Source organism: Anopheles gambiae, chromosome 2 (assembly GCF_943734735.2).
Source record: "Anopheles gambiae chromosome 2, idAnoGambNW_F1_1, whole genome shotgun sequence".
Taxonomy (NCBI): domain Eukaryota; kingdom Metazoa; phylum Arthropoda; class Insecta; order Diptera; family Culicidae; genus Anopheles; species Anopheles gambiae.
The window spans coordinates 93,065,633-93,080,122 of NC_064601.1; the positions used below are offsets into that span (position 1 = coordinate 93,065,633).

Sequence of the window (14,490 nt, forward strand, 5' to 3'; positions counted from 1 at the left end):
CCGGGTGACATTAAACCACCAAACACTGGCCACAGTAAATCCCACACATACACATTGCCCGGCAATGGGGCACATTTCCGATAATCCAGCAAGGTTCCAGGAAGTGAGCAACTTGGGACGGCTGCGGGTCGTTTCGGCGTATTATGCGGGAGGGCCTCCGGGGAGACACACTGGGTGTTTGCCCGCGTTGAGTGGCTTATCTATTGATTGGTCATAAAGTTTTGGTCACATCCTAATCACATCCCACTGGATGTCTCCCCCTGCACATGCCGCCAGCCTTACCCCGGACCCGTTAGACGAAGGCTAACGCTTAACCCCTCTCGCACCGGCGGCTTACCACCACAAGACGGTGGAAGAACCCGATGAATAGATTTCGGATATCACATTTGGTAATGTGTTTCACGGGTTGGTGCGTCTCCGGATATAGCACGGACTGTGACCGGTACACCAATACCATCACCACTTTTTGGAGCGTTCGACCGAAGCATCAAAGTAAGGTGCCGAAAAGCGGATTAGTGCCCGGCGAAAACGACGGAGCAAGAGCCCAGCGGTTACATCGGTTCGGTGTCTTCAATGTTCCTTCCCTCTGAAAAGGTGTTTTCTGCATGTCCGACTGACAACACTTGAAGCATTAAGGAAGATGGAGCCGAAAGTGTCCTCGTAAGAGCTCCCACACAAACTCACAAGCACACACACACACACACACACACACACACACACACAAAAGTAGTGGACAAGTGTGGCGGTATTTATTTAGGATTCACTTCGATCGCTTCTCACGGAAAGGGTGCTCGCTCGCTATAGGCAGCGTACACCATTAGCGTACGTAGGAGTATTAGCAGGACTCCCAGGACGTGACAGGTAGAGTTCGGGCCGTCTGCCCACACACGGCGGTGGAAGTATTCGAAGAATTTTCGCACCGTTAAGGGGTGTCCCTTTTCGACTGATAATGCTTGTTTGCAATTTGTTCGATGAGAAGTAAGTGTGCGATCACGTTCACGATTTTATGAGAAACCGTTCAATGGTCGGTCCGAAAAAGGGGGAAAATGGGAAGCGTATTCCATGCTGACGCAGATACGATTACAAAGGGGCGCTGCGATGGAGTGTAGAACAGGAAAAAAATGGTTGAACCGACAATTGCCCATTACTCAAGCAATTGTGTCGTACGGTTGTGAGACGACAAAAGTTTCCCGCTTTGAACCATTTGAGGAAAGAAATCTTTTTTCTTTGCTGTCCAGTGGAGGACGAAGATTAGCGTCTCGTCTTACAGTAACGAGAGTGTGTGTGTGTGTGTTTAATAACATTTCTTTGTCCAACTCAAAGACACATTATACGAGTTGACGATTGCGCGAATAGTTGTACTTTTTTGTGCAATGACCATTTCCTAGAATCTGAAAGACACTGACAGAGTAGAGTGTGAAAGCAAAAAACCTAACCCAACTCACAGGTGTCACATACCCCGCTGGGGAAAAGCAGAAATTCTTTTCGGTGCAATTTCAAACGAGAAGAGAGACGGAAAAAACATGTTTTTCTTGATTTCAGCGTCATTGAAAGCTTCCTTGCGGCAAAAAAAACTCCCCGTAAAACTTCATCTCGCAAAACACCACAGAAGAAAAAAAACGCAGCAAAACTGAAAGGTAATCCAATGGGATGTGTGCGGCGGGACGCGGTGAAAGGATGCAAACTTTAATCGAGTGTCGTCTTCACTTCCGAACTAATCAGTCTTTTCGTAAGGCTGAAACTTGTGAGTGTGTGTTTTTTTCGTTTTGTGCGCTGTTCTGCACTTCTTCAAAGTGGACGGACGACGAAAGTTTTTCATTGCACGTTGTTGAGGCCTCGTGTTCCTGGGACACATCACCACATTTACCCATCGTTCGTCCCATACACAGCCGCTGACAATTTCTTTGAACGGAGCGCAGTGCAACTTCATTAAATAGTTTTGCGTCCATTTCCGATCACTCGGCGAAGCGTTTGAATTGAATAAATGAAGCTGAAAACACACTCACAGGAGACATTTTATCGCAGCACCGATCGATTGGAGCTGGAGTTAGTTAATTTAAGGTTAGCTTGAGGGAAATAAGGTGCACCAATACCGTCCCAATTTCGATGCCGGACGAAAAGGAATCATTACCTGCTTAGCTCTTTTTCGCAGTATTTTTCTCGCTTTTCCAAACGATGGCGCAAACTAACGCACCAACACTAAATGTGCTATTCCAAATGTGCGTTCGCTTCTGTCTCAAGATGGGGGTTTTGCAACGCATCTCGAAATCTCTTTACCGGTTACACTTTCGTCGATTATCCTGCGAAAAACTGCTTGGACTAGGATAGGCTAGACCGGTTGCTGTAGCTGCCTCGTATGGTTAGTATTCGCAAACTCAATTTCTTCTCTTGTGGGAGAAGAAAAAGTTTCGCACTCGTCACGCTTTCGCTTTTCATCAAATTTCTACAACCCACGACACGACGCTGGTAGCAAATCTAATAAAAAACAGCAACACACACACAGACCATGCTTGGCATTCATTTGATTTCGTTCGGTACGATTCGTTTGCCGCTGTTTTTGGAGAGCTTTTTGGGGACCATCATCATCATCCTGCACGAACATCCTGTGTGCCTTTTCCGGCCGGTTTGACCAATTTTGGGAAGCTTCCTGCGCTTGCCCAGTGCGCTCCTTCTGTGGTAGAAAGTAAGATGGTGAAGTTGTTCAACAAGCTTAAACCCACCCATAACACCAGATGTCCAAATCGAAACCATCCATCCGTTCAGTTCCGCTGGGCCGTGGACAGGAAAGAAGGTCTAAAGCCTATGTAACACGTTGGTGGAAGTTCATCCCCTCCATGTCCTGGGAAACTAATGCGACTTGCCGACTTTTAGGAGACCCGTATTGAGTGTGTCAGATCGAGTTATCGACTGTTAAGGAGGAAGCGCGTTCTGTTTGTGGTCTTTTTTTTTGGGCGAGTGAGGGCCAAAGATGCCTACCCGAAACTCCCAAAACCGGGCAAGATAAAAACAAAAGTGACGAAAAAGCACGTTGCACTGTCAACCTTCTTATACGCGCCAGGACGCGCAGAACATCCGCCAATAGGGGGGTGCGAGAAGAAAATTGAATTCCCCTTTCGTATTCGCCCAAAATGGGATAGATAAAAGGCTCACCCCAGAAGATATCGCGTACATACGGACCCGACCGAAAGACCGGGCCAAACGGCTCCGCACGGAACAACCCTGGTAGGCTCTGTCGCCCAAGAAGTGTGTGTGTGTCTGACACGACCTACTCCGACCTACTTTGAATGTTTTCATCCTATTTTACAGCGCATAACTTTCGCCATCTCGACACCGCACCAGCCAGCCAGCCGGCGTGATCGCTGTGACATGCATGATAAAGAGCCGTCGTCGGCTGCCGTTTCCGAATGCCTGCCGCACACAATAAGGCTCACCCCGACGCGATGCCGGGTACTAAATGTAAACTAGATTTCACAGCGCTTTCCCATTCGCGCCGCCTTTCGGGCTGATGAGTCCGGTGTGTTGTTGCCACCATCATCATATCGTACCTCGTCAGGCAAACCGACACGTGTCATGTTTGCCCCGGGTTAAGGGATGCGAGTGGAGAGAGTGTCGCTGACGTTTCAAGGCCGGCTCGCGCAAGCGACGACCGAGACGACGACGCGGTGGTAATGGAGTTAAACTAATGCAATGGAAGAGTAAAACTAAATTTTTGCGCCCTCTTGCCACGTCTAAAAAGGAAGATACACGTGTGGCGGGGGACATCAAGACACGGCGTGGCATGTGTTTTCCCAGATCGTTCGGACGTCGTTGATGGATTTTGCCGAGAAGCAAAACGGGACACTAAAACAAAGCATTGCGACGCCAACAGTGTGACAGCGCTAGTTGTAGGACACTTTTTGAAAGAAGAGCAACTCTGGCAATGCGACCGGACGTTCGGAGTAAAAAGAAAGAAAGTCTCGCTCGGGTTGAACGGCACGAGAATTGGATTTACTTTTCTGCACATTATCATGCGCGCGTTTCCCAACGATCCGTGTAACCGTTTTCCGAATGGAGCAGAGTAATGATTCCGGTCTCATTCAAATTCCACACGTTACAGCATCGTGAGGTGATTACAATTACCGGGCCACGAAAGACCCTGAGAAAACCGAGTACGTGTATGTTAGTATGTAGCAGGATTAAAGTCATCAATTTATAGTGAGGCTTTGCTCGATATTCCACGCCCAGAAGCCCATAGAAGCAATATGCCCATCCACTCGTGACCCCGTGCTGGTACAAATATTACTTTTCCCAAGCACCTGGTGGCACTCGGGGATATCCCTGGCCGGGTCTAATCCCCAACCGCGCAAGGGCTTTTTTCCCGCTACTGCCATACGATTAAGGGATGTAATACAAATTCCGGCACCAGTTTCCCAGGATGTAATCCCAAACCTTTTTTTTGCGAGTAACCTACGAAACCAAAACAACCAAACCTGTAACTGCAAACACACCCAGGTTAGCTAAAACCCTCCAACAAACAAGCGTACGCACGCTGAACGGTTGGAGTCTGTGTGTGTGTAGCATGCAGAATCTAATTCCCCTATGCAACTTGCTCCGGGCGCACTCTCGGTTACGAGTCAACAGGAATGCTTTGGCTGTAAATAACGGAACCCAACAGGACGAAACGATTCCCTGAGCGTGTTTGCACCGACCCCCAAACACCCCGCGGTGTACTATATCCCAATCGCTACAGTGACCGTGTATTACACACCGCGCGCACAGATAAGCATACGCCCTGGATGGTGGTGCCCATTGATCAACTCTGGCGCGCGGGCAACACTGCCACTGCAGGGTTTTTTTTCCTTCTTTTTTTGGACCCCATTTGCAAAACTTACCTGAGTTGTCGTGTGTGGTGTATATGCATAGGTCTGCGGTGCAGTGTATCGGTAGGTTGGTTGTGTCGGGGCGTAACCCTGCGTCCAGGCAGTGCCTCTGTACGGTGCACCGGGAATGCCGCTGGCCGGACTAGTCATAGCGGGTCGCTGGGCACCCTTTAGCGTGGCCGGTGCAGGCGGTGGTGCTCCAGGGTAGGCGCTACGAGGCGCGGCTGTAGTACTTCCCTACAGGAGACAACAAAAAGAGGAAAACAATCGGATTAAAAACGGTGTTCGATAAAGGAGGATAAAATGACAGAGTGTGAGATCGGATAACTTCAGAATTTTTGCGAAAAAGTTTGAATCACATTAAAGATTTATATAAATTTGAGAATGATTTAGATATCCAATCCCTAATCCTCAACAGCTAACACGTTTTGGATGTCAACTGACAACGCTCCACTTAGACAGGTGGGATCTCCAAAATATTACCTCATGCTCTGTACGGACAAACAATGGAATTGAAAGATTGTTTGCTCGTGTTCAAACTCGTGTCTGCTAAACATCCTGTCCCCACTTCCTTTTCGAATCCTTTTTTATGAGCATCCTCCACTACTTCTCTCATCCAACCCTGTGCATGTTGGATGAACTCACGGATGACTTCCTTTTGGACATCGGAGACATCACGCCCCCTCCTAAACTAGTCTCGTTGACGCATTTACGACCACTTAGTGAAACTTTGCCAAACTAGCTCGTCGAGCTCAAACACACACACGCATACACAAAGACGGAAGCATTTTTATGATCTCCTCACTGATCCGACTGTGCGAGTATGAAAAGCGGGCAGCAGTGCCTGAAGCTTGCATAGGAAATCCATTCTCTTTTTTTGGGTCTCAAAAAGGAAGCAACCAACCATCATTTGACGACTCCTTCTACCCGTAGGGACAGGCAGAGCTTTGCGGGAAAGATAAGCGACCGGATGGGCATGTCGCAAACCGTGCACACGGATACACACACCGCGCCAGGGCCAACATCCTTGGGTATCGTGCTACAGCAGCAAAGGAATGGTAAGTACCTTTCCACGGGCATTGCAGTTACCCGGGTGGTTTCGCAGCGGACCAAAATTCCAAAAACCCATTGCCTGCCAAGCGAGGATAGGAAATTTATTGCTGCCCGCTTCGTTTTCGTGCACCAAAGCCACGTACGTGTGTGTGTGTGCGCTGGCTCGAGGCAGCTGCAAACCGTTCTGTTGGAGGACCACGAACCTCCAGGGGTTGATAGTGACTCCACCGATCTGCCTTTTCTAATATGACTGTGTTTGTGTGTGTGTGTGATGTCCGCCGGGTATTCCCGGTAACTCGGGTATCGTTCCGGGTGTCCTGAGTCAGCTAAATGAATAATGGTACCGTACATCCGCGGTACTGGACTCCGGTTGCGACCGTACGCTAGTGGTGGAATCTTACGAGAAACAAAACGCTCGCCAACAAACGTCCTCCACCAGAAAACTTAAGCTAAAAAGTGTACACATCCACGTCTTTGCGAGTTTGTTCGATTGTGGTTGTGGCTCACTAGGGGCTCCCGGAGGGGGGGAAAGAGGAGTGCTCTTATGTGGCTAACTTATGTGCTGGTGGACGACGACGAACACGACCGCATGCATCCATTATTGAACTTTTGCAACTTTGACTTTGCCGGAGGCGAGTGCTTCTTATCGTTGGTTTTTGTTGTTGCTCGTGTTGTTGTCACGGACAACTTGTCTGTTCGAACGGACACTGGCAGCACATCAAACAGTTGCAAGCTGTCATTTGGTGTGGGAAAAAGGAAGAAGTTGCTCGACAAGCAAACGCATCTATGCAGATTTTCTCATTTCCTGTGCCAAATTGAAGTACGGCGACGTGTGTTACTCCACGCGACCATGGTTGACCAAACATCACACAACATGTAAGTCATGGATGGAGCCACGACCACGAGACACTGTGATCAGTGTGCAGCCAAATGTCAATAAACGAGAGAGAGAGAGAGCGAGAGGTTTAAACAGCCAAACAGTGGCAAAATGGTTCATGGGGATGGAGTTTGACTGTCACACCACTTGCCGATACCCGTAAGTGCCTCAGATACAATTTCTCAAGACAATCGGACAAGTTTTTGGATGCATATAAAACCCAAACACTCCTCTTCTGAAAGCCATTGTGTACAATTAACTTTGCGCACTGTGTGCGAACGAAGAATTCAAATAATCGTGCAGGAAAGAAAAGTTTCCGTTCCGCCACATAACCGACTTTTGCTGGCACGTAAACACTTCTTCTTCCACGGTTTGGCAAGTTCTATAACAGCCGCACATAACAGAGGCTCTCTCACACACACACCGCTCACAACGGTAGTAGTACGGTAGTAGTCGAAAAGTCGAAAAGTTGATCAAAAAAGCAAAAGTTGCGGTGACGGTAAAGTGCAAATGTATGGGCATGCAACTGGCAAGTTGGTAAGAGCATAAATTTGCCACACCGGGAAGTGTGGCAGGAACGCTTCTGGGTCGCTCGGTGTAAGTTACACACCCCATTAGCGCGCCGTACAGCAACGAAGGCCACAGCTGGTGGATTTTAATGCAGTGTCAGAGCAACATTGCACGTCCTGTGTCTGTGTGTGTGTTATGAGGTGTTTTTAAAGCGCCCAAAAGTCCCGCAACAGTACAAAAAGTAGTTTTTAAGGATGGTGAACTGAAAAAAAATACACCGAGTTGAGGTGAATTACAAAATATTATTAATAAAAAAAAGTGTTAAACACAACAGAAATTCCACAAAAGTATATTTAAACTCTGATCATTAATTCTAGTTCATGTATTGAAACAATTGAGATTTGCTACTACCATTTGCGGTGCTGGCAGAATTAAAGATTCTAAGACTTCTCAATCTCTAGTTCTTGCTTTCATCCAACAAAGAGTAAAATTTAGTACCGACGAAAAATTCCCCTTTGCACCACAAATAAAGGCGCTGCAAACGATCGACTTTTTCCGAAATGTTTCACCCCACAACAAAGCCTCAATCGAACCGGCCAACCGATGTTCTTCTCCCCAGCCAGCTTCAAAAACAACAGCAATAATTGGCAGGAGTTTTCACGGACCATTCGATCCGTTTTTCTCCCACAAAGGCCGCAGAAAACGTACAGCGGAAAAAGGCACACAGCTGAAAATTACTTTGTTGTTGCCGGATCGTTTCCAGGCTTTAATCATTCGCATGCCGCGCTCAGTTTCAGTACTAGTACACAACACCCTACCCAAACACACACACATACAGAAAACCATGGCCTTGGCCGTTGAACATTCTGCATTATGGTGGTACAAAATGGTGCGATGGTGTGGTTTTAATTGAAGCATTCATGCCTTCCTGCGCCGGAGAAGATGGAGCGGCGCCCATGTTTTGTTGCCCGTTTGCTCGCCCCACCCCGCTAATGGTTCACAATTGGGCGTTTGCCGCCATTGCAGCGCCACAGCTCCACTCGTAGACAGGGAGAGGGGCTGTGTGTGTGTGCGATGAGATTCAGCGGTTGGGCAGCCGCATTTCTTTCCATGCTTTTTTGTGCGCCACTTTGCTTCAGCTTGTTTCACACCATCGTTTGGCACACACAAACACACCAGAGGATCCCATAGCCCCACGGGCTCGGAAGACGACGACCGGAGGGCACACCGAGGTGAATTGGCAAAATCTGCCAACAACATTCTGCACAATTAATCAAGCAAGCACTTCACTTCATCGGCGATGAAATGTGCCGGCTGGCTGCCGAGGTCGCTCCGTCGCACGTTTGAGAGGTGGAATGAAAGAGAAATTGTTTCCCCGCCAAACACACCGATGGGGGGAAGGGGTCAGATTTAGTCCCCCGGTGTGATCGAAGGTTTCGTCCCCGGAAGGATCGAACGGAAATGTAGAGATAGAGAGAACGGCAAATGCGCAAAGAAAAGCGCACTCATAACAAACCTCCGGCAGCATCGCTAATAAAGTGTTTAACCGAACAAAGGGAGCTTTACTGTTGGTTCGCTTCGATCGGGAGCGCTCACCACCCATCAATAGCGCTCCATTGGTTTCCCATTTTCCCATTTGGTGGTTGAGGTTGGGTTGGGAATCGCGCGCAAGCAAGAAACCGCTATTTCATTTCTCGTTTGCGCTAGTAACTGTGCTGCGTGATAGTAGCGCACTCTAGCGGCAAAACGGATAAAGCCACTAAGAGTTTGACGGGAAAGGATGGATGCAAGCAGCGTAAACCGGTGGAAATTAATGGAAAATGAAAAGGAAAAGATAACCCAGTAAGGGGAAAGGAATTACAGGGATTGTTAGGAAAAAGGGTAGGTAGAGTGAAGGAACACAAAAAAAAACTCAAAGTTCATTTGGCAACAATAAAAGCGAAAAATTGAACGTGATTTACTGTGCGCGATTGAAGTGGGTGTGGAATGCTTTTTTTCTTTTCTTCCTTCCCCTTTTGCTTTGCTTTTCGAGCGCAAGACGCTTTTATGGCTGGGGACCAACCCCAAAAATTGTCCGTCGAGCCAACGCCGTGGGTGTTGAAGCTCCACTTCAATTTTCTAACTGCCAATATTGGATATCCCAAGTAGCACTCCGAGCTGCTGAGCAAAGAGAGGCAAAAAAGCGGCTAAATTAAGCCCGCGCAGAACTTTCTGCTGCCCGGAATTGGTTTCAATCATAATTCCCACCTCGAACGAGTGTCTCAGGATAGCAAAAGGACACTCCTGGCTTCATCAGCAAATACACACACACACACACACACACACACACACACACACACACACATAGAAGAGAACATTGTGCCATCGGTAATATTAATTTCATTGAACGAATTTAATCCCAAGATTATTAACTCTCCATTCGTTCGTTGTGTCTGTGCTCCAAGCTCCTCCCTGCCGGTTGAGTTGAGCTCAAATAGAGCTACCAAAGAGAAGAAACGGATAAATCCTGGGCCAGTTCTCGAAGGCATAGGACGTCATTAAGGAGCCTTGACAGTCTAAAAGGACCACATGTCATTAGGTTTCGGTCTCGATGGAGCATCATTGCCAGTTTGATTACGGTGATGCAGTGCCGGAGAGAGTCCGGGTTGATTGGTTCGATTAAATTATAACGTCCCTCCCTCAAGGGGGAGAGTGGTGCAAAGGTACACATAGGATAAAATTTAAATTTATTCCACAGACATATCATGAGGTACGTTTTGGGGTGGAGAAAGCAGTTCAATCGATCGAAAGAAGTTCTTTGAGGTTATGGTTAACGATCAAGACGCACTCGGTAACATAATTGCTATTCAGATTGCAAATTAGAAAGAAGTAAAAACGGAATGATTCAGTTAGGTTTGCTGTGAGACATGAAGCATAAAAGAGAACGATACATGAGTCATTAAGATTGAAAATGACTTTAAAATGCTATCTTTTCATATTTTTCTTATGAATATCAATAGTGTCATTTGCATTTTTGGCATCCTGTTCATTCTTCAAAACTCTAATTCTTCTGCAACAAATCCTCAATATCTTTGCAAGATTTAAAGATGTCGTTGGATGACAACTGTCAAAAGTTTAAAAACCAATATCTTTGACATATCTTTGACAGCTGTCAAAGGTTAATCTTTGATGTTTCAACTTCAAAGTTTTTAAACAAATATAACAAACGCAAAGCTGTCCCTGATTTCAAAAGCCAATTGTATTCGCTCTATTCTATTGCGATGTTATAATAAAACCGTAAAATTCGTTGCGTAAGTAACTGCCAACAAATATTAAAAAAAACATAATCGTATCGGACACGACAGCAAACAACGCGTCTTTCAAGACACGGCTCTGTGCTCCACGTGCCGGCGCTTTTGATCAAAATTCGCATCATCGAACAACCATACACAACCAGTGCGAGGGGGAGTGGAGAAAATTGAATTCAACAATCGTAATAGGAATTAAAAAGTGAAAAAGCGTCACTTTAAACGACATCGTCCCATTGCCATGCCACATCGAACACACAGGGAGGGAGGCGGAAGAACGGGAAGGCTCTTTGCAAAGGCTGCCACGACACCGCCCGCTTCGCTCCGTGGGCAAATGTCTCCAGCGCGCGTTTGCCAGTGAACTGGAAAGGCAAAGATCAACACACAGCCGAACACACAGAAGCGCGGCGGCGCACTCGAGTGCTTGTGTTTCGCTGAAAGGCCAAGACACGGTAAGCCGGCAGAGTGAAGTGTTTTATTTTATTTTCCCCGTGGAGTGGAACGCGGAACGGGCCTTGGAGTGTGGTGGAAACTCAAAAGAAATCCTTAACAGCTTTATCCGGTAATCCGTCTCGGGGAGCGGTTTGCGCGGCTGCAGACATTCTAAGGAGCACGGGAGAGTAGCCAAGGGAGTCCTTTCGCCTCCTGTCCTCAAGTGCAGCAGCAAGGGAGCATGGAATGGAGAAATTGGATGGGGGCTACAGATTTTAGGTTACATTTCTATTCCATTCCAGCGGACTTTCAGCGAACGCAGAAGCTGACGGGCGAGTCACGTTTTCTGCTTAATCTCTCTTTGGAAATTCCACTTTGACCATTTGACCGCCAACATCGGGATGCCGCGGGCACTTGGGAACAACTTATGCTTCCTTCTGCGTACACCTCCCCGACCTTCCGACCTTCCCACTCACTGCCACATCCCCTAGTAGTTCAAATGCATCAGAGAGTCTTTCCACGAAGCTTTTCCCAGGTGCGCCACACACACATACACACACCGTGGGAGGGAACACCATCGTACCAGCTGATCCAAAGTTCAAATTCCGTTCGTGTGCTTTCTTCGCCCACGCGAGAAAATGATAAACCCACACCCAGCCAAACGCTGCGAACGCTTTTCCCCAGCTAGATTCCGTTCGGAACATTCCAGTGCAGAGCAGCTGGTAAGCCAGCAGTAGCAGCAGCAGCGCACCGGAAGATGCGTCACATTCTTGGCCGTTGCTGAGAGCCGTTCCAATTCCGGTCGTAGCACGGAGCAACGCGCGCGGCGCTGCACGATCAACTTGGCGAAACTCCACGCCGAATGGAGTGTGCATGACGTAATTGATTGAGTTGCGGCGTGAATGGAAAATGAGCGGGACCAGCAAGAGAATGTGCAGAATGAGTTAGAAAGAGGAAGGAAGGAAGAGATCGAGAGAAAGCGGGAATAAATATCGAGAATAAATTGGACGAGCCAACAAGGCGCGGCACGGGGGAGTGGATCTTGCAATTAATTGAACCGCGGGTTTTGAAGACGGACGGCTGCATTGATAGAGGGGCAGGTTGTAGATGTTTGCAGTATTGGACTGGTACTGCGCAGATGAACTGCATTTCGCGATACGAATACAAAATAGCTGCCATCCAAACCGCCCGATTGCGAGACGAGATGGAGTGCCTGCGAGATGTACAGGGGGTTGCACGTTCTCCAGCGACGGACGGTTGGGAGATTGGGGAAATATGTTAATTGCAGGTTGATTATCGCAATCTTGACGCTCCGGCTACGAGCGAATTCATTGCAAAGGAATGCATTTTTTGCATTCCTTTGTTGGGCGGACGAAAGCAGGATTGCGCAGACGATGGAGTTCGGTTCGGTTTTAGAGCTGGTGGGGTTTGGCGATGTCCAATGTCGGCATTTAGAATGAATCCCTTCTTTGCACGGGTCGGTTGCAGACGAGCACAAAACGAGCGGTTTCAACATTTCTCTGCTAGTTTGATGGTTTGCACTAATGGAATTAATTAAAATGCGTTTGTTTGGACGGCTTTGTCACAACAATAATACGCCCGAGTTTAATGTTTGCACAATTCCAAAGAAGGAATGTAAGAAGGGTTGAGAAAAATAAGTCTTTTTAAAGAGATGTGTAAGATGGGAACCAGTCCAATCTTCGAAAAGAATTGACCTAGAGCTAATGTTCATCTAGAATCGTTTACTTGTTCGCATATTCGTTCACCAAATCAAACTACAGTTCGCAGAAACATGTCCAAGCAGTTCGTAAGTTCAACTGGGAATTTTCCCAACATGTAGACGAACAAACCTAATCGGTTCACATCTATTCTTCCCATCTGTGCGGCAAAATGTCACTGTCAATGTCATAAAATAATTTGACTGAAACAAAATCCATATCAACGTCACGTACTCAATTGTGATAATCAGAGGTGATACTCAGAACGGTTGGAGTGACCAATACATGCTCATAATATGTTTGCAACCATCGCTTGGTCAGTCACTATTTCACGACTTTTTTTTTTGCTGTGATTAGTTTTGCAAAATGTCACTGACAAATTCCGGCTGAAACAAAATCATCTCAGCGTCACAAGCTCTACTGTGATGATCAGAGGCGAGCCTCAAACAGTTGGTGCGACCATCACATGCTTGGTGACATTTGGTGCAACCAACTCTTGTTCAGTCACTTGGTCGCGACATTTCCAGTCGATGATCATCGCGACGGTCATGGGAGATATGCGGTGCGTGCGAGTGGTTCCAAGAAATAAAATTAGCATGTTTTCTCGCTCTGTTTGACTCGACAGATAATCAAAACAGGTAGAGGGAGAAAGCATGCTCATTTTGTTGCTAGAGCCCACGCGCCAAGTATATTCCCAGAATGTCGTGATTGTCGCCGACAACAATGTCGTGACCAAGTGAGTGACCAAAAGTTGGGTGCTAAACTTAATATCACCAAGGATGTGATTGATTCTCCAACTGTTTGAGTATAGTCACTGATCATCTCTGTTGTGTACGTGATCTGATTTGAGCTTCGTTTCAATCATGAGTGTTGATGACTGAAACAGTGGCATTTGGCAGGACTGTTCACAGCCAGAAAAAAATCATGATTATGCGTGCGCCGGCATTAAGCTAAGCTTGTCAGTCAGAGTATCGCGTTGGACTCAAGAATTCACATGTCGTATTCATCATGTAATGACGCACTTTTATTGACTATCGCCAATGAGCATCAAGCTATCACGCATATGTTCATTGTTTTCGTTGGTGAAAATCTCGTGATACTCATGACATTTTGCAACACTGCTTCCCATCTCTAATAAACCATCCTCATCAAGCTGAGCAAAACAATCAAACAAATATAAGAATTATTATATTTTTACTATTTTTACACTACACCACGATATCCATTTAAATTGGTTCATAGAATCTGTAAGAACGTTTTACATCTTTATCGCCAAACTAAACGTTTTTAATCGAACATAAATGCACTCACAACGGCAGTGAGTCCCAAATTTAGGGGCAAAAGCTCACTCGAAAGGGCTAAAATAATTAACACGACCCGATTGAAACCGTAACATCCATTTTTATGTATAAATCCTCAAAACAGCGTGAGAATCGAACGTTACAGATTGAACCCGGGCGTGCGCTTAGCTACAAATTTTCGCTTGTGCGCGTCCACTTCATTCCCAAAACGACCTCCCTCTCCCGCCTGCTTCGCCCACTGTGTCGCCTCATTATATTGAATGCTAATTTTCGCGTCTCACGCCGGCTCCAGTCGGAAAAAGTCGCACTCACTGCTTCCGCATTCTTCACCCCCCTCCCCCCCCCCCCCCCCCCCCTAGCCGTGTAGTGTCGTGTCAAGGTGGCCATTATGCAACTTCGCCACCCACCCCCCACCCCAGTCATCCCGTTGCTTCGTGCAAAGGCGCAAACAAA

General features: G+C 47.1%; 1 protein-coding gene across 29 annotated transcripts in view; it reads right to left on the bottom strand.

Annotated features, from left to right (window-relative positions):
- LOC1276638 (protein alan shepard) overlaps positions 1-14,490 on the bottom strand; it is a 203,991-nt gene that overhangs the window by 67,237 nt on the left and 122,264 nt on the right. For 28 of the 29 annotated variants that reach the window (XM_061645397.1, XM_061645403.1, XM_061645399.1 and 25 more), the window contains one exon: positions 4,872-5,096. The exons of the other annotated variant lie outside the window; for it this stretch is intronic. In XM_061645397.1, coding sequence (XP_061501381.1) covers positions 4,872-5,096 — 225 coding nt within the window. The remainder of the gene's footprint in view (positions 1-4,871; positions 5,097-14,490) is intronic. 29 annotated transcript variants of the gene reach the window in all.